This window comes from Puma concolor, chromosome B1 (genome assembly GCF_028749965.1).
Source record: "Puma concolor isolate L17-30 chromosome B1, mPumCon1.1.hap2, whole genome shotgun sequence".
Taxonomy (NCBI): domain Eukaryota; kingdom Metazoa; phylum Chordata; class Mammalia; order Carnivora; family Felidae; genus Puma; species Puma concolor.
In genome coordinates, this window is record NC_141670.1 from 120,458,634 (window position 1) to 120,481,735 (window position 23,102).

The 23,102-nt window shown below is 36.0% G+C and overlaps 1 protein-coding gene across 7 annotated transcripts in view; it reads left to right on the top strand.

Moving 5' to 3' along the window:
- The window catches only part of CENPE (centromere protein E), an 80,109-nt gene that overhangs the window by 33,610 nt on the left and 23,397 nt on the right, over window positions 1–23,102 (top strand). For 3 of the 7 annotated variants that reach the window (XM_086704475.1, XM_086704476.1, XM_086704477.1), the window contains 18 exons: window positions 78–236; window positions 4,014–4,217; window positions 6,082–6,240; window positions 7,960–8,250; window positions 8,370–8,528; window positions 9,506–9,796; window positions 11,343–11,633; window positions 11,780–11,938; window positions 12,154–12,441; window positions 12,593–12,697; window positions 12,874–13,161; window positions 13,750–13,908; window positions 14,299–14,580; window positions 15,229–15,387; window positions 16,526–16,795; window positions 17,745–18,035; window positions 19,275–19,379; window positions 21,320–21,538. In XM_086704475.1, the coding sequence (XP_086560601.1) occupies window positions 78–236; window positions 4,014–4,217; window positions 6,082–6,240; window positions 7,960–8,250; window positions 8,370–8,528; window positions 9,506–9,796; window positions 11,343–11,633; window positions 11,780–11,938; window positions 12,154–12,441; window positions 12,593–12,697; window positions 12,874–13,161; window positions 13,750–13,908; window positions 14,299–14,580; window positions 15,229–15,387; window positions 16,526–16,795; window positions 17,745–18,035; window positions 19,275–19,379; window positions 21,320–21,538 (3,879 nt within the window). Of the gene's footprint in view, window positions 1–77; window positions 237–4,013; window positions 4,218–6,081; window positions 6,241–7,959; window positions 8,251–8,369; window positions 8,529–9,505; window positions 9,797–11,342; window positions 11,634–11,779; window positions 11,939–12,153; window positions 12,442–12,592; window positions 12,698–12,873; window positions 13,162–13,749; window positions 13,909–14,298; window positions 14,581–15,228; window positions 15,388–16,525; window positions 16,796–17,421; window positions 17,581–17,744; window positions 18,036–19,274; window positions 19,380–21,319; window positions 21,539–23,102 lie in introns of all 7 variants that reach the window. The other 4 variants (XM_086704483.1, XM_086704478.1, XM_086704482.1 and 1 more) reach the window with 4 other exon arrangements.

Here is a 23,102-nt window from a genome sequence, read left to right on the forward strand (position 1 = left end):
TCACGTAGTCCCTGCAAAATCACTTCCATCGTTTCTTATTATTCTAACAGAAATTGTTCTGTGTTTCTCTGACAAAGAATATAGACACCCAGGAACAATTACGAAATGCTCTTGAGTCTTTGAAACAACACCAAGAAACAATCAACACACTAAAAATGAGAATTTCTGAGGAAACTTCCAGGAATTTGCATACGGAGGAAAACTTAGGAGGAACTAAAGATGAATTCCAGGAAAAGGTAAATGATATTTCTGTCCAAAGTTTTCATACTTGTGTAGAAGAGCTTTCTCTTTAACCTCAAACACATAAATACATAATGATAATCTCAATCTTGTCTATTATTCACAGAGCTAATAACTAATGATAATTTACAAGCATAACCCTAATGTGTTTGAAATAACTTCAGATATAACTGCTTACAGTCAATTTGGAAAAAAAAGGCAAAAATTAGTTCAGACTTTGAGGTGACATTTCCTGAGCCTCAATGTATTTTAAAATCTTTAAAAACCCCTCTGAATTCTAAGAATGTAAGAAAGATTGCTTATTATTATGTCTAAAATACTTGTTTTATGTCAGATTTTGTATATTAAACTTGGTTAGAGTTCTATAAAATCAATGTTTATGTTGTAGTTTTGCCTGTTTCTAGGGCTTGTGCTATAATTGTACTATTAGGTGCTTAAATCTCACCTTGATTTATTCTAGGTAGTATGGTTCATTTTGTCCTGATACCTTAGGAGTTAACTGGTTATTTAATTATATACAAGAAGGGCTAGGAGATGCTAATGATAATTTTTTTTTAAGGGGAGGTATATTAGTCTACTAGACTGCCACCACAGAATAGCATAGACTGGGTAGCTAAAACTTTTAACAGAAATTTACTTTCTCCCATTTGTGGAGGCTAAAAGTCCAAGACTAAGGTGCTAGAAACTTTGGTTTGTGGTAAGTCTTCTCTTCTCTGTATGCAGATGGCACCTTCCTTCTGTGTCTTCTCATGGCCTTTCTCCTATTCTTGAGCTGAGAAAGAGAGCACTAGTGTTTCTTTCTCTTAAAAGGACACCAGTTCTACGGGATTAGGGCCTCAGTCGTTTGTTTGTTTTTTATGTTTATTTATTTTGAGAGAGGGAGGGAGAGACAGAGCATGAGCAGGGGAGGGGCAGACAGAGAAGGAGACACAGAATCCAAAGCAGGCTCCAGGCTCTGAGCTGTTAGCACAGAGCCCTATGTGGGACTTGAACCCACGAGCTATGAGATCATGACCTGAGCTGAAGTTAGATGCTTAACTGACTGAGCCACCCAGGCGCCCCAGGGCCTAAGTTTTATAACCTCATTTAACCTTAATAAACCTCCTTAAAGGCTCTATCTTCACATACAGTCACATTGGAGGTTAGGGCTTCAACATAGGAATTTGGGGACAACACATTTGAATCCGTAACAGGGGATTGCCTATAGTTTTATACAATGGATTCATTTACTATACATTTCTACTCTCAGAAATGCCTTTGATATATATTATCAACAGAATTTTTTATACTGTCTTTCATTCTTATTGCACTACTATTTAAACCAGACTGTTTACAACTAGGAATTGAAAACATTCATCAATAAGAGACTGGTGAAATAATCTTTCATACATTCATAGCTCAGAATAGTATACACATATATATGTACATATATACATAAAACTGGGTTTTATACAGTTATATAATTTTTTAAACTACATTTTATACGCAAGAAAAATCACCAGATTGGACATATTACTAAATAAAAAAAAATACTACTTCAGAATAATTCAGTAAGCCCCAACTTATGTAAATAAATCTTTGTATAGATTTATATACTATTACTCTATATAATGAGCTTTTTTTTCCCATTTACCCCAGCATACAGTATTCTTGCCTTGGAAAAGCTTTCCCTCTCTCTCTGTATGCTTCAGTTCTTCTCTCCTAGGAAAGCATTTTTGTTTTATATCTTATGTTCTCAGCTTCTCTATAGTTTGGATTAACCAAATGGGCCAAAGGCATTTGACCTTGATTTGAAATTTATAACTTTTATTTTCATTAGGGGAAGACTTTTTTGAAAAGATTTTTAAAAATAAGATACAACAATCAATACCTGCTTTTAGACAAATGCAAATCTGTAATCATGTGGCCCCATGAGAAGGGGCAATAGCAGAGGAGTGAGGGAAAGGGAGAGTTGTATTTACTGGAGAGTTATATTTAGCTGCTCTGTGTTCCTAAGTTTATGCTGGAATCATCTATGTTGATAAAAAGGTCTGACTGGGGCTCTTTTGTTTCTTGGGGTTTCTCAAATATGGGATGGAAGGCTAAGATCAGCTTCTTCTGTTATCGTGTTCATGTTAGAATCCCATGTGGACCCCTCTGTTCATCTGGACCCCAGAGGGCTGCATTAGTAGGTCTATAATGAATCCGCTTCGAGTGCCCGCTTTCAATCTCGCTTCATATTTCTCTCTCTAGAAATGCAGCTTCTCTCATGTGTTCCAACAGAAATTTAAAACAATGATTAGTAAGCTTATCTCAAAGCACACAATTCTTTTTCTTTATTTAATAATAAGATCTGTGGTAGCTGAAATACTTGCTAGGTTGAATTCCATTCTGAAATGTACCTTGGGTATTATTACATAGTTTGTCTCAGCCTGCTCTGTTTTTGTGTACATTCCTATACTTAGGGTGTACAGATGCAAGATTCTGAATTAGGGTATCTGACAAGCTAGTCCCAATGACTATGTATTCCTTACCTTAATTTCTCATGTAGTTAGCTCTGTGGTTACCATTGTCAGAAACTCATGCATGTTACCAACAATAAAAAAAATAGTTAAGTAAAATAGGTTCTGTCCATACCCACTCTAGAATATTGAGCAACTACTAAAAGTTATAGTTTGAAGATTATGTGACAGCATGGGAAAAATGCCTGTGATCTAAGTGGGGAAAAGCAAAAGCAAAAATGAATAATTCTGTGTGTGTGTGTGTGTATAGATGTGTGTGCGTGTGTGTTTATATATATATAAATATATATATATATATATATATATAAATCATAATTACTATGTTCAAATATATTTTTTCATGGACAAACTCTGAAAGGAAATATTCTAGAATTTTTTTTTTGGACATATTCTGGAAATCTAATAGTGGGTTCTGTGAAGCTGGTGACATGGGTAATTTTTTTCTCTTCATTTTTCAATTTTTTGTTAATTGTAGATTATTATATAACTTTTTAAAACATATGTGGCCAATATGGAGCTGTATTTATTTCCTGGTCGTATAAGGTTATATAGTGATACCCTCATTTCATACCAGTGATTGTAATGTCAGTCTTTGTCTCCCTTTATCAAGGGGTACACATATTAAGTTACGTTTGCTTAAGATCTATTTATGGGTAAATGAATGTGTATAACATGCTTTTCTTAACCAATATATGAAAGTATATATTTTGAAAAGGTGGTTTATACTATTAGAGTATGAAGTCTGTTTCTTACAAGATTAATTTGTCCTCTCATTTGATGAAACTCCAGCCTTTTGGGAGTATGACTGCTTCCAAAAATTATCATTTGTTGGGAGTGGAAGATATGGAGTCATTTCCAGATTTTGATGGAAAGAAAGTGGTAGAGTTCAAGGTGGCTTACTCTTTCATAAAATTAAGTTAACCTATCATCATACATGAAGATAATTATTAATTATCCATAACTGTCCAGGTAGTTCTTAGCCATGAACAAGAGTATGTACAAGAACACAGAGTCTGAAGCCAAACCTCTTAGATTCAAAACCTGAGTGACCTTGGGCAAGTGACCTGTCATCCTCTCTGGAATTCAAGTTTCTTGTCTGTCAAATGAAAATAATACCAGTACCTACCTTATAAGGTTATAGTTAAGATTAAATGTGTCAAAATACGAAAATAGTGCCTGGTAAGTAATAAGTAATACTAGCTTTGGCAATTTTTATTATTATTCAAATTGTTATTAACTGAGAAATTCTTCTTTAATCTATTCATATTTTAGATGGCTGACACAGATAAAAAACAGAATTTGAAAGCCAAAAATACTCAAGCACTGATTGCAAATGTTGAAGATAATGAGCTAACTGAGCAACAGAGAAAGATACTTTCTTTAATACAGGAGAAAAATGAACTGCAACAAATGTTAGAGAGTATTACAGCAGAAAAGGAACAATTGAAGACTGACCTAAGGGAAAATATTGAAATGGTAAGATGTAGCACTGTACATTTAACAATATGTTTTTGTCTTTGCATGTTTTCGGTTTTTATAATTGTACTGAGGCATAATTTACATGCAGTAAATGTATCTGATACAAGCGCACAGTCTGATGACTTTTGACAAATGTCTACCTATATTCCCTCCACCCCAGTCAAGGTACAAGGTGTTTCCCTTACCCTGCAAGGTTCTCTCACATCTCATCCCAGTCAGTCCTACTCTTACTCTCTACCGCATATAGTCACCATCCTGATGGTTTTTCACCTCAGATCACTTTTTCTCTTCTAGAACTTCATACAAATAGAATCATATAGCATGTACTCTTTTGTGCCTTTTTTACACTCCTTTTTCAGTGCTGGATACACTCCATGTATGAATAGGCCACACAATTTGTTTAGCCTTTCTCCTATTGATGGAAATTTGAGTTATCTCTACTATTTAGCTATTGTGAGTGAAGCTGTTATAAACATTCTTACATAAATCTTTTTATGATCATTTTTTTTAATTTCTCTAGGGTAAGTATCTAAATGGAATAGCTGAGTCATTCAGCTATTCCAGCTATTCAGCTAAATGGAATAGCTGAGTCATATGAGAATAAATTCTCATATATTTAACTTAATGAGAATTCACTAGACTGATTTCCAAAGTAGTGGTACCATTTCACATGCCCATCAGCGAATTGAGAGAAGTCTGATGGCTCCACATCTTCATCAATGGTTCACATTACTGGTGTTTTTAATTTTAGCCATTCAATTGGGTATGTACTTCATTGTTTTAATTTGCCTTTCCCTAATGACTAAGAACATTGATCACCTTTTCATATGCTTGTTGGTCATTGCATATCTTTCTATAAATTATGTTCTCTCAGTGATATGTTATAGGTTGTAGTATACATGTCTTGTCCATATTTTGTTAAATCTTTTTCCTAAATGTTTCTCTTTTATTAATTTTGTCTTAATTTTTAAACTTCATTTTTAATTATTAATGTTTGCTGTATTGTCATATCTACTTTAGTTTTGTTTCTTCATTTAGGGTTAATATAGTATATATAGATTGAAATTAACATTTTTAGAAGTTTGCTGTGGGTTGTAGGAGAACCTGAACTTTTGTGTAATTTTCCATATTTCTTGGGATTGTCTGGTCAAAAGAGCTGAGTATAAATAAGAATGCAGATAAAAATCATGGTCTCAAGCTTGTAATGTTTTTGTGGCCATGATACTTGAGAATGCCACTGTATAAGCTCATAACTAGGATTAGCCCAAGTCATGCTAGCAAAGGATGGCTGCCATTTTGAACTTGGCTGTTAACTGGTGCACCAAACCAAAGCCATTCATTCTAGCATTTGAAAAGCCTGTAACTGTAGTCTCAGAATCAGTCCATGAAAGCTTAGAAACAGTCTCCTTTGGTTTAAGGCTAGAAAATGAGCCTTAAACCATTCTATCTTCTCAAGATAGAATACTAAATCTAGTTCTAATTCTCATGATAAGAATATAAGTAGAGCAATAAAGAAAACGTGTAAAGGGTGTCTGACTGGCGCAGTCAGTGGAACCCTGATCCCAGGGTTGTGATTCCAACCCCCACTTTGGCATGGAGCCTACTTGAAAGAAAGAAAGAAAGAAAGAAAGAAAGAAAGAAAGAAAGAAAGAAAAAGAAACAGCATAAAAAAGCATATGCTTGACATCCTATATGATTAAATTAAAGACTGACTTTCTTTGTAAGATAGTTTTTTCCAATAGAGTTTGCATAATTTCTTCATTTTTAGGCTGAGGTAAATGCTGATTTTTACTTGATTTGATTTTATAAAAATAAGCTAATATTATTTATTTTAATCTCAACTTTAAAAAAAAAAATCTAGATGATTGAAAACCAAGAAGAATTAAGAATTCTTGGAGGTGAACTTAAAAGGCAACAAGAGATAATTACACAAGAAAAGAACCATACCATGAAGAAAGAGGAAGAGCTTTCTAGGACCTGTGAGAAATTAGCAGAAGTTGAAGAAAAGCTAAAGGAAAAGGTGAATCTTTAAAGTTACCTTCCTGGCCATATTAGATTTCCGACTGAACTTTTTTTTTTTTGTTTGTTTATTTTTTTATTTTGAGAGACAGCACACAAGCAGGGAAGGGGCAGAAAGAGAGGGGAGAGAGAGAGAATCCCAAGAAGGCTCAGCACTGAGCCCGATGCAGGAACTTGAACCCACAAACCGTGAGATCATGACCTGAGCTGAAATCAAGAGTAAGACCTTCAACCAACTGAGCCACCAGCCACCCCTAAACTTCTTCTTCTTTTTTTTTTTTTTTAATAAATTTTGATGGCAGTAGAGCTGAATTCTAGAAATAACATGTATCTCCCAAATGAGCAGATTTTAATGCTAATATCGTGGACAGTTTCAACTCACACCTAGATCTTAACCAACATCCTTTGTGAGGATATATTATCCTGGAGTCTTCAGATGAGAGAGAAAGCCTTAATTCATCTAAACTAATCATGGAATGTATTCATTCATAAGAAACTTATTGGGAAGTACCATAGGCCAGGTGTTGTTCTGGGTGCTTGAGATACATTAATCAATAACACAAAGATTCTGCCTTTATAAAAATATGGTAGTCATTCTCTAAAATGTAAGATATGTGACTGTTACCATCTCTTAGATGTTTACAATTTCCTGAGTCACTTCTTTTATAGAAGTAAGGTGCTGTTGTACTATTTGTATAAGAGATGAGAATCTAGTAATAATTGTACTGCCCAAGTAATTCTAAAATTCACCCATTGAGATCTTTCTATTTTTCTAAGGCCTATGCCACATACATTATAAATAATATATTGTGATTTCCATTGTATTTCTGTGGAGTGTTTTTTTTTCCTATGTATTCTCTTAATTCTCCTCCTTTTCACAGTAACCCAATTAATTTGTTAGAACCTGATGTCTGTTTCATACTCACCCTAAAGAAGTGAAATTTATAGACTTATGTAAAAGTTAATGCCTCAGTGTCTTTTATGGGCCACCTGTAAGGACCTTTTTTGAAATAAAAATAGATGATCCAAAAAGGTTTTAAGAGATGAGGAATTATAGTTATTTGGCAGGTATACCTGCATATTTAGTCTCTTTTCAAGTTTTTCTCATTTTCACTTTACCTCTTTGATTAACCTCGTGACAATATATTAGTTTCCTAGAACTTCTGTATCAAATTACCATAAACTTGGTGGCTAAAAAACAACAGAAATTTCTTGTCACATTTCTGGATCCTAGAAGTCCAAAATCAAGTTGCTGGTAATACCATGCTCCTCTTGAAAGCTCTAGGGTAGAATCTTTTCCTTCCTCTAACTATCCTTAGCTCCCAGCTGCCTTGGTGTCCAAGGCTTATAGCTGTATCAGTCTTAACTCTGCCTCCATCTTCACAGGAGTTTCTCTGTGTCTCTGTGTGTCCTTTTTTGCCTCTTATAAGGACACTGTCATTGCATTTAGGGCCCACCCTAATCCAGTAGAATTTCTTTTCATACTTTAATTATATCTGCAAAAACCGTATTTCCAAATAAGGTCATATTCTGAAGTTCTGAATATACTTGAATTTTGGGTAGGACACTATTCAACCCACTATAGACACTGTGCCTAGAAGGTTACTCTACTTTCAAAGCTGTGTACTATAATAATCATTTTGGTTTGGCAAAATATATTTTACATAAGAATTTTAAGGGAACATAAGCAAAATGATAATTAAAAATTTTATTTCTCAAGAGCCAACAACTACAAGAAAAACAGCTAAAGCTTCTTAGTGTACAAGAAGAGATGAGTGAGATGCAGAAAAAGATGAGTGAAATGGAGAATGTAAAGAATGGATTAAGAAGCCAAGAATTAACATTGGAACATATGGAAATGGAGAGGCTAGAATTGGCTCAGAAGCTCCATGAAAATTATGAGGAACTGAAATCCATAACCAAGGAAAGAAATGATCTAAAAGAATTACAGGAATCATTTGACATAGAGAGAGAGAAACTTCAAGATTACATAAGAGAACTCGAAGTTACGGTAAGTTATACCCTTTTCTTTCATCTAGTAAATGTTTCTTTAAAACCGAGCCAGTTGGAGAAGGGAGAGGCAATGTTGATGTTGTTATAATATTCTTTAAATTCCACTTGCTAATTAAGGGTCTAGAAACAAAAGAAGAACTAAAAATTGCTCATGTGCATCTCAAAGAACAACAAGAAACTATTGATGAACTAAGAAGAAACATTTCTGAGAAGACAGCTCAGATGATAAATATTCAGAATGACTTAGAAAAATCCAATACTGAATTACAAGAAAAGGTTTGTCTCTTCTTCTTTCTCTCTTTTGTCCCTTCCTTTTTGTTTTTTTTGGGGGGGGGGGGTCTGTTTTGTTTTGGTTTTTGGTTTTTTGGTTTCGGTTTTGTTTTTTTTTTTTTTTTTTTTGAAGGAAAAATGAGCAGTTAAGTAGTGACTGTTACAGCTCATTTATTGGGTAGTATTTGTTTAGTGTCTAATGTGTCAGGCAAGGTCTTGGGTTATAGAAATAAAATGGGAACAAGCTGAACAAAATTTCTGTGACCATAGAGCTTATTTTGTAGTGGAAAGAGTTAATTGGTAAATAAACAAACAAATGAAAAAGATAATTTGAGATAATGGCAAATGCTATAGAGAAAATGAAACACTGGGATAACTGAACCAACATATGTTAAAGGCCACTATGTACCAGCCATTGAAACAGTGGATATGAATAAGACACTCTTCTCTCCCCCTAATTTGGGCATATACAATAATCCTTCAATTCCAGCAGGACAAATGCAGAAATATGATATGCAAAGTTAATGGAACCACTAATGACCATAGGAAATGGTCTGTACATATAAAAGAATATGAGAAGTGGCATGGGAGGTCATCTGAGAATTAAGGACCATTCATTTATTGAGATAAAATCTCAATAAAAACAATGTTTTTTCTCCTATAGCCTTTGAGAACTAGTATAAAAATGAAGACGTGTGCAACTGGCTGAATTAACGGTGTTAGTTAGGTATAAGAATTGATTCACTTTGGATGTAAGCTGGAAACAAAGAAAGTTACGGCAGAATGTGACTAGCAGAAAGGCCATGGATAGCTTTAGTAGGAATCAAGAGAAAATGAATAAATTGTGAGTTTGTGATCCACAATAGGCCATGGGATCAAGATAACTTTTATTTCTAGGGACAGTATTCTCATCTTTAAAAAATTTGAAAAATTATGATAATGCTCTCCAGATAGTAACCTTGGTATTCCATGCATATTACAAGATCCCAGTGCTTCATGAGGAACAGGAACTACTGCCTAATGTGAAAGAAGTCAGCAGTACTCAGGAAACAGGGCATGAACTGGAACTATTAAGGAAACAATCCAAAACCAAGGATTCAATGACCCCTGCATGCATAGAAATGGAAAAGCTTGGGTTGACTGAAAAACTTCCAGAAAGTCATGATGAAATAAAATCTCTAACTGATGAAAGAGACAACCTTAGAATGAGAAAAGAAGCAGTTCGGGCTGGACAAGACCAGTTGAAAGAAGACATTAGAGAAACTTTGGCTAAAGTAAGTTTCGTCCTTTCCTTCCATTTAACAAGTGTTTTGTAAGAATCAAGTCTTTGGGAAAGGAAGCACTTGTGTTATAGTTAAAATATTACTGCAGTGTTTTCTTTAAATGTCTCAATTATGAAGTGGTTGGAAACAGAACTAAAAATTGCTCATAAATACTAAAAAAATCTATTGAAATTGAGAGAAGATGTTTTAGAGAAGACAGCTGTCTTCTTAAATATTTAAAATGATTTAGAAAAAGCAATGCTAAATTATAAGAAAGGATAAAGCCAGAAAAACTATTTTCTTTCCTTCTTTAAGTCTATTCCTGTAGCATCTCATAAAGCACTTCCTCAATACCTGAGACAGAAATCTGAGAATCACCCTTCCCAATATCCTTTCCTCACACTCACTTTATAATCCAAGCACCAAACCTTGTTGATTTTAAGGTGTGTGTGTGTGTGTGTGTGTGTGTGTGTGTGTGTGTGTGAGAGAGAGAGAGAGAGAGAGAGAGAGAGAGAAAGGGAGAGAGAAATCTTCCCTCTTTCTCTCCTCATTGCCAACACTAATCCAAGCCACCATTATTTCTGTCCCTGGCTTTCTGTAGTAGCCTCTTACTGGTCTCCCAGTATTCATTTCTATACTTCTCTAATTCATTCCTCATTCTGAGCCCAAGCAATCCTTTGTTCTTAAAACCTTTTAATAGGGGCACCTGGATGGCACAGTCAGTTAAGCATCCGACTCTTGATCTCAGCTCAGGTCATGATCTCACGTTTTGTGAGTTCAAGCCCTGCATTGGGCTCTGCACTGAGGGAGCAGAGCCTGCTTAGGATTCTGTCTCTCCTCACTGACCCAGCTCTCTCTCTCTCACTCTCTTTCAAAATAAATAAATAAAATAAAATAAAAATAAAATAAAATAAAATAAAATAAACTTTTAATAACCTATCTCTACTCTTGAACCAAAGACCAGAATCCTTCACGTGGCCTATGAGGCCTTGGATCGCAGACCTTGCTGGTCTCCAGCCTTATTTCTGTTCATCTTACCCCTGTTCATCATGCTCCATCATTGTGCTTCCTCATCTCATGGCTTTTGGGTGTTCTGGTCTCCCTGCCTGCAGCATTTCCCTACTGCCTTGCCCACCTACTGCTGTCATCCTTCATGTCTCAACCGAAGCTTTCCATCCCCCAGGAAGCCCTTCCTAACCACTCAGGGTTGGTTAGGTTGCCACATAACCCTGCAAGAACCCAGCACCCCTGTTTGGTAAGATTTGGCATAATGTCTATCTTTCCCTCTGAAGTGTAAATCTCAAAAAGGCAAGGATCATATAAGTCTCATTTACCAATTTATCTCTAACCTCTGGTAGGATACTGACAGCACACTGAGCCCTCAGGAAAGAAGTGTTCAGTACCTGAGTGATGACAAGTGGGAGAGTGGAAAGAATGCTCTGTAATGAGCCACTGAGTCCTGACTTACTTGTTTTAGAAACTGTCCTGATTTCTTTTCTCTGAAAGTAAAATAAAGTATCTTTGGATGTCAATTCTCTTGTTGTTTTATTCTTTTAAGATCCGAGAGGCTCAAGACAAACAAGAACGGTCCTTCAATATGGAAGAAAAAGACGGCGCACCTGAGAAAATGATGAGCGAGATGGAGCAACTGAAGGAGCAGCTCAAAGCCACAGAGTCAGCCCTGCAAAGAATGGACGTGGAAAAGCTCGAGATGTCCGAGAGGCTTCAGGAAAGTTGTGATGAACTGAAATGTATAACTAAGGAGAGAGACAACATACAAAGGCTGCAAGAAGTTCTTCAGTCCGAAAGCAACCAGCTCAAAGAAAACATGAGGGAAATCATAGCTAAGGTAAGTTTCATCCATCCCCCATGTGCTTTTTTTTTGTTTTACTTTTGTAAGCAGATATTTTTGTAAAAACTAAACCTTTGGAAAAAAGAGAATATAATGGTTATAATGTTTCTGTAAATTTCTTAACATCTCCTCTAATAATGAAGCACCTGGAAACTGAAGAGGAACTGAAAGTTGCTCATCGTCATATGAAAGAACAGGAGGAAACTATTGAGAAGCTAAGAGTGAATCTTTCTGAGACGGAAAATGAGCTGTCCAGCCTTCAAAAAGAATTAGAAATAACTAATGATGAATTACAGAAAAAGGTAAATTGGGGGTGAAGGAAGTGTAGGAAAAAAACCTGAGGGAGCTAGCTAACTGAATTACAGAAACTGTTTTTGCATACTAAATTGTTATGGAGAACATTGTGAGTTCTTTTCATTCAAAAACTAAAATGTATTATATGTGTACACACACACATATATATAAGCATGATTTGTGTGTATGTATATTTTAGCTATTAACTTATTATTATTTTAAGATCCAAGAGCTTCATGCGAAACAGGAACAATTTATTACCACCAAAGAAATCAGTGAGACTCAGGAGAAAATGAGTGCACTGGAGCAATTAAAGGAACAACTCAAAGTCAAAGATTCATCACTACAAAGTATAGAAAGCGAGAGGCTCCAGTTGACCGAGAAACTTAAGGAAAGTCAAGATAAAATAAAAATTATAATTAAGGAAAGAGATGAACTGAAAAGGATGCAGGAGGCCCTTCAAATGGAGAGAGACCAACTCAAAAAAAACATTAAAGAAATTGTAACTGAAGTAAGTTTCCTTATTCTAATGATTTTTTAGGTATGAAATAGTGGTAAAGTGGTTAACAGTGATATTCACTATTGCTTTATTAATTTCTATCCAATCATAAAGGGACTGAAAATCAAACAGGAACTAAAAAACTACTTATATTCTTTTGAAGGAGTACCAGGAAACCATTAGTACAAGGACTTTTTCAAAGAAGACAGATCAAGAAGCAAATATTCAGAAAGATTTAGAAAATTCAGATGCTGTATCACAAGAAAAGGTAGGTCTTATTAAGTTGGAAACTGACATCTGATTATTGTGTTCCTTGTATCCCTGTGGAAGAAAATATTACATACATTAGATAAAATGTAAAGATGATTCACTTGACTCAGAAACAATTCCTCCTTTTCCTAAAAATTTCTGCCTGTGTCCTAACTTGTTTTGTTGTTTTCTCAGATGCAAGAACTTCAGCAAAAAGAACATCAGCTTCTAAAGATGAAGCCTGTCAATGAGACTCAGGAAAAAATGTGTGAAATAGAATACTTGAAGAACCAATTTGAGGCCCAAAAGTCAACTCTGGAAAATATAGAAAAGGAGAATGTAAGGTTAATTCAGAGACTTCACGAAAACCTTGAAGAAATGAGATCTGTTACAAAAGAAAGAGATGATCTTAGGAGTGTAGAGGAGACTCTCAAAGTAGAGAGAGACCAGCTCCAGGAAAACCTGAGAGAAACCGTAATTAGAGTGAGTTACTGTTTTTCCCCCATCCAGTAAATATGACACTGTATCCTAAAAGAACCACGGGCGATAGGATTGGTATGAGTGTAAAATTGGTACAACCTTAGGCAAGGTTGGAGGAGGGGATATTTGATAATATCTTCCAAATATTTCAATACGTTTATTCATTGACCCAGAAAGCCCAGTTGTAGCCACTTATCCTGCACACAGTAATGCAACTGTGCAAAGATATCTGTAGAAGAATATTCATTGCAGAAAGTTGTAAGAACAAATCAAAGCAAACCACAAAAGCAGGGAAAATACCAACTGTCCATTAGCAGGAGACTGGTTAATGAGTGCAGCAAACTCAGACCATAGAGTACTAGGCCATGGATAAAGAATGAGGCAGTGCCATGGTGGTGATTTGGAAGTATCCTCTTAAGGAAAGGGGTAAGTTATGGATTGATGTATCTAACATGTATTGATGTTTAAGAGTAACTAGAGGATGAGGCCTAAGGGGGTGGGAGGCATATTTACCTCTTACCCTCTATCTTTCCACACATTGTTTGAATTTTGTCACTCTAAAAAATCATTTTCCTTTCTCTAATGACAAAGGACCTGGAAAAACAAGAGGAACTAAGAATTGCTCACATGCATGTGAAAGAACACCAGGAAACTATTGATAAACTCCGGGACATTATTTCTGAGAAAACAGATGAAATATCAAATATGCAAACGGATTTAGAAAACACAGATACTGCCTTAAAAGTACAGGTATGGTTTTTATTTGAGAGTTTACATTAGGTCTTTTTTGTAATGAAACAGGATATGAATTAGCCTAAAATCATAGACAAAGATTTGCCTGCTTAATTTAGAAAGTATTATTTATCGGGTGCCTGGGTGGCTCAGTCCATTAAGCATCCGACTTCAGGTCATGATCTCACAGTTTGTGGGTTCAAGCCCTGCATCAGGCTCTGTGCTGACAGCCCAAAAGCCTGGAGCCTGCTTCAAATTCTATGTCTCCCTCTCTTTCTGCCCCTCCCTGCTTGCACTGGCTCTCTCTCTCTCTCTCAAAAATAAATAAACATTAAAAATTTTTAAAAAAAGAAAGTATTATTTATTAATATCAATCTGTATCTTAACTTATTATATGATTATCTTAAGATCCAAGAACTTCAGGAGAAAGAACGTCAACTTCTTAAGGTAAAAAATGATCTCAGAGAAAATATGTATCAAGCAGAGCAATTGAAGAAGCAATTAGAGACCCAGAATTCAACCCTGGAAAGTGTCGAAAATGAGAAGTTAAGGCTGAGTCAGAAACTTCATGAAAACCTTGAAGAAATAAAATGTGTTACTGAGGAGAGAGATGGCCTAAGAAGAGCAGAGGGAACCCTTAGGATGGAGCGAGACCAGCTCAGAGAAAGCCTCAGAGAAAAAGAGGCTAAAGTAAGTTACTCTTCCTCTGCTGGTGAGTAAATGTATGTTTTTCTGACAGCAGGGAACCGTGCTTTGATGTGAGTGGCACTGTTGATGTGAGTGAACTGATGGAACCTTTTACAAAGGCGGGTAATTTGGTACTGTTCTTCAAAATTTTTAATTCTGTTAGCAGTATTTTCTTTGTGGACTTCATCCTACATGTATATTTATGTACATACACAAACACACACACACCACAAGGTGTCCATTGTAGCAATTTGTAATAAAAATTAGGAAACAATCTAAATATCCATCAGAAGGAAACTGGGTAAATATGAACAGTACGTCAGAATACTGTGCAACATAATTAAAAAAAAAAAATGAAATAGGTTTGGATGTTCTAATTTGGAAGCCCAAATAACTTAGAGGGAAAAGCAAGCTGTAGAATAGTATATGTATCGTGTATTTGCCTCTGGAAAGTAGGAGTAGGTTGTGGGGAGGTGAGGACAGGGACAGGGATGAAGGGAAAGCTTGTAACTTTCTAACATCTAAGATGTAGCGTAAGAAGTAATAGTTTTATTATTTTTACTAAGAAAATATCACTTTTATAAAAAAAAAAATACTAGTTAATGTTAAGTAAGCTATGTCACCATTCTTAAAATTTCTCTAATGACAAAGGACCTAGAAAAACAAGAGGAACTAAGAATTGCTCACATGCATGTGAAAGAGCACCAGGAGACTATTGATAAACTCCGGGGCATTGTTTCTGAGAAGACAGATGAAATATCAAATATGCAAATGGATTTAGAAAATTCAAACGCTAAATTACAAGAAAAGGTATGAAGAAGGTGCTTGTTTGGGTATTTGATTTAATTTATATATTTTTTAACGTTTATTTATTTTTGAGAGAGAGAGAGAGAGAGAGAGACCGAGAACAAGCATGGGAGGGGCAGAGAATGGGAGACACAGAACCCAAAGCAGGCTCCAGGCTCTGAGCTGTCAGCACAGAGCCCAATGCGGGGCTCGAACCCACGAACCGTGAGATCATGACCTGAGCCGAAGTTGGACACTTAACCGACTGAGCCACCCAGGTGCCCCTGGGTATTTGATTTATTCGTGCCTAAACTCATATGGGGATGTAAAATGGTTTAACCACATTGAAAACATCCTGACAGTTTTTACTAATGCTGAACATACACCTGCCTATGGCTCAGTATTTCTATTTCTTGGATATGTACCTGAGAGAAAAGAGTGCATACTTTCACATAAAGCTGTGTACAAGAATGTTCATAATAGTTCTAATCATAACAGCAAAAAATGGAAAACAAGTGAAATGCCTGTCAACAGGAAAATGGATAAATACATTGTGATTTTTTTTTAAAGACAGTTCTTTTTCTTAATTTTTTTTTTAACATTTATTTATTTTTGAGACAGAGACAGAGCATGAATGGGGGAGGGTAAGAGAGAGAGGGAGACACAGAATCTGAAACAGGCTCCAGGCTCTGAACTGTCAGCCCAGAGCCTGATGCAGGGCTCGAACTCACGGACTGCGAGATCATGGACTATGAGATCATGACCTGAGCCAAAGTCGGACGCTTAACCGACTGAGCCAACCAGGCGCCCCGTGATTTTTAACTTCAAAAGCAGGCAAGACTCATCTAGGATGAAAACAGTTCAGAATAGTGGTTAACTCTAGGAGGGGGCACACACAACCTTAAGGGGTGCTAGAAATGTTTGATATTTTAATCTGGGTTGTAATTATATAGATGTATACATATGTGGAGAATAATTTAGCAATACACTTAAGATTAGTGTATTTATGTATATTATATTTCAAAAGAAAATAAGTTTTGTGTGGAATTATGCAAAATATTAATGAGTGACATGGGAAAACTGTCTTAATTTCGAAACTATTTTTTATCCTTCCCTTAAAAACTGTCTGTATCCTAACATGTTATATTATGCTTATCTTAAGATTCAGCAACTTAAGGCAAATGAACATCAACTTTTTAAGTTAAAGGAAGATGTCAGTGAGACACAGAAAAAAATGTCTGAAATAGAGCGATTAAAGAAACAATTCAAGGACCAAAGTTTAACTCTGGATAAAATAGAAATGGAGAACTTAAATTTGGCCCAGCAGCTTCATGAAAACCTTGAAGAAATGAAATCTATAATGAAAGAAAGAGATAATCTGAAATTGGAGAGAGACCAGCTCAAGGAAGACCTACAGAAAACCATAGCTAGAGTGAGTTGGACTCTTTCTACCTGTCCAATAAACATGTTTTTAGTATAAGAAGCTTCCTTCTTTGGAAATAAATAATAACTGTTGGTGAAACTGTAAATGTTATAAACTTTCAGGGAGACAGTTTGACAATGCCTTATTAAAGATTTATCAGCGTATATATCTGCTACTGCGATTCCGCTTTGTAGGAATTTATCCTACCAATATATTCACACATTTGGGCAGAAATACAACAGCGCTCACTGCAACGTTGTCTGTGCTGACAAGTCTGGAAGCAATCCAAGTGTCCACTAATAAGGCACTGGCTAAGTGGGGTTCATCTGTATGATGGAGTACTTAGCATGAGAAGAGGGCCCTCTTTCTGTGATAGTGATGTAGAATGATGTCCAAGTGGTATGAGAGAAAGAGCAGTTGGCAGAGTTCACCAGGAAACCTAGCTACGATGGGTGAGGCTGGAGACAGGGACTTGACTTTATGGCCTTCTGTACTGCTCTCATTTGGGAGTGCTGTGCTGCTTGTTTTTAACTGGGAGCATGCATTTTTTAAGATTTTGTTTAACTAGTTCATCATTAAGAAAAGATAATGTGCCTTTACATCATAATATTTCTTAATTTCTTCTAATAATGAAGGATCTAGAAACACAACAAGAACTAAAAGTTGTCCATATGCATTTGAAAGAATACCAAGAAACTATTGATAAATTCAGGCAGAGAGTTTCAGAAAAGACAACTCAGATTTCAAATATTCAAAAGAGTTTAAATAAATCTAAAGATGAATTACAGAAAAAGGTACATGTCATTTTGTTCTTTGGGGAGTAACTGTGTCCAAAATCACTTGGGGAATGAGAAAGAATATAAATACAGATATTTAGAGATAGAAATAGATGTACATATATAACAAATAGACACAGGAATTCTTTTTGCATTCTAACTTGTTTTATAATTATCTCAAGATACAAGAACTTCAGAAAAAAGAGCTTCAACTTCTTAAAATGAAAGAAGATGTCAATAAAACCCATAAAAATATAAACAGAATGGAACGATTGAAGCAGCAGTTTGAGGCCCAAACTTTATCTATGCAAAGTGTGGAAGTGGATAACTTACACTTGACTAAGAAACTTCATAAAAGACTTGAAGAACTCAGAATTGTAGCTGAGGAAAGAGATGAGCTAAGGAGGATAAAAGAGTCTCTGAAAATGGAAAGAGACCAATTCAGAGAAACGTTAAGAGAAATGATAGCTAGAGTGAGTTCAGAATCTTCCTTATCTAGTAACTGTAAGAATCAAGCTTTCTTGACAAGGGGAACAATTTGGGTTTTTTGTTGTGGGGCTTGGGGATTTGTTTTTTGTTTTGGGTTTTTTTTTTTTTTCTTTTCTTTTTGGAAACTTCTACATACAGGGAAGGATAATGGGAAAACTATTACTATAATTTTTCACACAAAAGAAAATACAGTTTTAAAAGAAGCCAAAATATTTTTTAGAAAATACCATTTTATTTATTTTTAAGAAAATATTTGTTACATAAAGCAGACTATTTTCTTTAATGTAATTTTTAAAAGGGCTTTTTCACCAGGAAATGGCATTATCCTTAAGGAAGAAATATTTGAAGGACTAGATCTGTAGAAGAGTAAGTGCGCCATTTCTCTGCCTCTACATGACAGAGTTTTAGGCATAGGCTCGTCTCGTCCCTCAGTTAGAGAAGTGGCCAGATACACAGAGGAAAGAAGTTCATCCAGTAGGACTATAGGTGTTTAGAATCACATGTCTTAAAAAGCCCAATTGAACCCTCAAGAAAATAACATAAAATTCAGACAAATAAGAAATCATATGAAATCTGTAAGAAATCTTTTTTATTCTCATAATTCAACAACAGAGCAGAAGACCATGTCATCTGCAACATTAATAGAAACATGAGACCCTTGGGAATCGTCGTTATGTGGGCCCTTTATAAGAAGATTTAATTCATTCAACAAATATTTATTAAACAATCATTCTTCTAAGTACTGTAGTAAATAAGTGGGAGAAAAGGTTTTAGGTTGTACTTCGAATCAGAAGTCCAAGATGTAACAGGATATGCATTTTCTATTCCAAGGAGCTGGGAAGAGTGAACAGAGATATTTCAGGTGGTTTTGGTAGCGTATTATTTGGCAGCAATTCAGAGACTAATTCTAATTCGGAGACTTGGAATAGTAGGAACCAGATATAAACCTAAAATCTAATTTGCAGTTGTGATGGTTACGGGGATAAATCCTATCTCCAAAAAATATGTGGTTTTTCCACATTTTTTCTTAGTGAGTCAAGGCCACTTACTACTTAGTGGTACTGTTACTCATTTTCTGACCATTTTTCACTTTGTTTTTGAGTTACAAGTTTATAATTCCATTATTGAAATGATGTGAAAAAATGGAAGTGGACAAGTATATAGACATTAAATGTGAATGTAGTTATAGTTGACGCCTTGTTTATTTCTTTGTATCAAAACAGGACCAACAGAACCATAAAGAGGTAGTAAAATATGAAAAAAAGTTACCATGTAATGGGAAACACCACCTCACAGAAAGCCTGAGAGACAAGTGCTCTAGGATAAAAGTAAGTGTCCCATGTTAAAATTACAAATAAATATTGGTACCCTTCCAGAGGCCTAGAATGGAGCCTCTGGGGAATGAGTAGATAGTGCTCAAAGTTTTTTTCAACTTTCTAATCTAGTATAGGTGTGCAAGTATGTGCATATGTATGTACATAAACACACAAAATGGGGGGGGGGGTGATTTTAAGGCCCCACTGGAAAGATGATATTTGAGCAAAAACCCGAAAGAGAAAGGATTGAGCCACATAGCTATCTGGGGGAAGAACGGGATAAGAAGAGAAAATAGCAAGTAAAAGCTCCTGAGGCAAAAGCCTGCCTGGTGGGTTCCAGGAACATCCAACAAGGGAGAAAGCTAATAAGAAATGAGGTCCGAGAGTTCATGAGGAAGATGGAGGCTGTGCAGCCTTGAAAGATCTTTGGGTTTTAGTCTGAGTGAGATGGAGATTTATTGACAAGTTCTGACCACGAGAGAGACATTATCTGACTTACATTTTAGAGGGATGACTCTGATTGTTGTGTTGGAAACAGAGTGGAAGCAGGAAGAGCATCTGAGAGAAAAATTTCAATAAGCCAGGCAAAGTTGATGGCGGCTCAGCCCAGAGAAGAATCAGTGGAGTAGTGAGAAATGCTTGGATTCTGAATGTATATTGAGGGGAAAAGCCAACAGGATTTACTGTCTCGTTCCAATTAGAATGCAAGATCCCTAAAGATGTTGTGTGTTTTGTGTGGCTATATCACTTAGCACATTCCTAATGGAACATGTATTTATTAAAAGTACAAATGAATGATTACACAGTGCTGCTTCATACTGTAACATGATTCATACTAGGACCAAAGGCAGGAAATGAATGTACAGCTAGCTTTTCCTTAAGTTATTAAAAAGGAAGCCCATTATTGTCAGAAGCCCCTTGTTTTATTATTTAGCACCCTGAATTAAACATGTTATTTGTTACATGACTCTAGCAATATGTACTACTGTGTTCTTCCACCTGCGCTTTGACCAGTGTGTCCCCTGCTTGGCCTCTGATCATTTGAACTTACAGACCAGGCTTGTTGGGTGTCTACCATATGCTAGGCGCTATATCAGTTCTTTATCTCATGAGATACGTTTTATTGCTCCATTTACAAAGACACTGAGGCTTGGAGAGGAAGTTTAGTAGTTGCTCAAGGTCATATAGCTAGTAGGTTGGTAGAATCAGGACATGAAATCAAGTGTAAGTTTAGAATTTGAGTTTAGAAACATTTTTACAAATATAATTTTATTTCCCTTAAGCTATAATGTCTGTGTATATTTCATAGATTACATAGATATGGATATCATATTTACTTTCCCCTAGAAAAGTTTGTGGGACTCATTATAGTCTTTATTTTGTTTTTGGGAAAATGGCTCAATGATATCTGTAGTCAGGAAGTAGCAGAGATAGAACCTGAACTCTAACTGATAAAAGGTTCGAAAACTCAGATTCTGGGCAGAGAAATAGAAATGTGCAGAGAGGCTGCACCAAGCTGACAAATAGTTCGATTTTTCGTCACTTGTTTTACCTGCAAACTCACACTGCCTGCTGTGAACATGAGCCAGCACTCAGTCTTGAACTATAATATATACTAGATTGAATTCACTCAAATTTATCTTTAGACTTTGAGATGGTCATTTAAATCATGAATGCATAAAGAACTAAAAGAAAATGTATCAAAATGTTAATAGGGATTGTTTCTGGTTTTCTGTGTTATATTTAAAATTTTTAAATTTTCACAATAATTAAATAGTATTTCTGTAATCCAAATTCAATAAGAGTTCCTTCCCCCCTTTTTTTAACACAAACATCTTAATTTGTTTCTGCATAACAGAAAATATTAAGCATAAGTTTTGTTAAAATTCTAGGGCAAGGACTATTTTTGTTACATTAGAATGAATTGTTAAATGAATTCTAATTTTCCTTAGGAGCTTCTGAAGAGATACTCAGAGATGTATAATCATTATGAGTGCTTAGATAGACTATCCCTTGACTTGGAGAAGGAAGTTGAAACCCAAAAAGAGCTTTCAATTAGAGTGAGAGCAAACCTCTCACTTCCGTATCCACAAATCAAACAAATTCAAAAACTTCTTACTGCAAACCAGAGATGTTCAATGGAATTCCACAGAGTCATGAAGAAACTTCAGGTACCACGTTTCTTAGTAATATCTTTGTAAATACTGCTATAATTGGTTTTAACATCAGTATATCTAAGTCCTACTTTGGGAGTTGGCATATTTGCTATTTAGTGTATTTACTACCAAATTAAGGGTTATATGGGTCTCAGCATAGTATGTGCAAAATCCAGTATTCATCTAGGACCTGTTCATTCAACAAAACTTGAGCTCTCCCTGTGAATCTGGATACTGCCAAGGTGCTCGGGAGACAGGTAGGAATAACATCTCAGTTATCTCCTGGTCTAGTGCATGAAGCAGATATATAAGCAGGTAGTCTAAGTGTGGTGATAGAGGTACGTGAAGATTGTGTGACATACCAGATAAAGAGTCACAGAAGGTGAGACTGCAGTAGAAGCTGGACTGAGCAACAGTGATTGCAGTCCATTTTGCAGATGATGGAGAGCCACTGGACAGTTATTTTAAGTAGTGGCAGTAGCACAATCATACCATTTTAGCTACTTCACCATAGAAAAACAATGAGTTTGTGGCAGAGAGAAGAGACAAAAAGCAGTTACAGTGGTCAGATGAGATACTATAGGTGACTCTTTTACCAGAAAAAGATTCACAGGGATGGGGAGGACAAAAGAAATTAAAGAAATATTCAGCAGCTTGGGATGCCTGTGTGGCTTAGTTGGTTAAGCGTCTGACTCTAGATTTTGGCTCAGGTCATGATCTCACGGTTCATGAGATCGAGCCCCACTTTGGGCTCTGTGCTGATGGCATAGAGCCTGCTTAGGGTTCTTTTTCTCCCTCTCTTTCTGCCCCTCCCCCACTCACATGTGCTTGCTCACTCTCAAAATAAACAAAAAAAAATAAATAAAGGTTTGGAATTCATCAGCTTATAGTTGCTAGATAATATAACATATGTGAGTAAGGTCACCCAGAAACCATAATAGAAGAATAAGAGCCATGGGATAAGAAGAGAGATCTAGAAAAGATAAATTTTCCAGTCAGTAGTAGAAAAGACAGCAACATGTGGGTTTGAGGCTGGAAACGTCAAAGGAACAGAAAAAAATCAAGCAAAAGTGCTGTTGCTCAAGTCAGTAGAGGACAACACGTCAAAGATAAAGTGGTCAAGGGTGTCAGATACTTCACGCAGCCAGAATATGAACCGAATAGATGCCCTCAAGCTGTTGATTGATAATAGAGCTCATTGGTGACTTTCTCAGAGCAGTTTTAGTTGAGTGGTTAGGAAGGGCCAGATTGTAAGAGGTTAAGAAGTAGTGGAAGACTGAGGAAGGAGGGAGGGAGTTGGTATTTGTCTTTCCTAGATAGTTTGCTTCTCAGGCCCTGATACTCCTTTTTTTTAAAAGTTTATTTATTTTGAAAGAGGCAGTGTGTGCATGCAGAGAAAGGGCAGAGAAAGAGAGGGAGAGAGAGAAAACCAAGCAGGCTCCACACTGTTAGCGCAAAGCCTGACACAGGGCTTGATCCCACTAACCATGAGAGCATGACCTGAGCCAAGATCAAGAGCTGGGTGCTCAACCAACAGAGCTACACAGGTGCCCCAGGCCCTGAAATTTTTCCACAAATC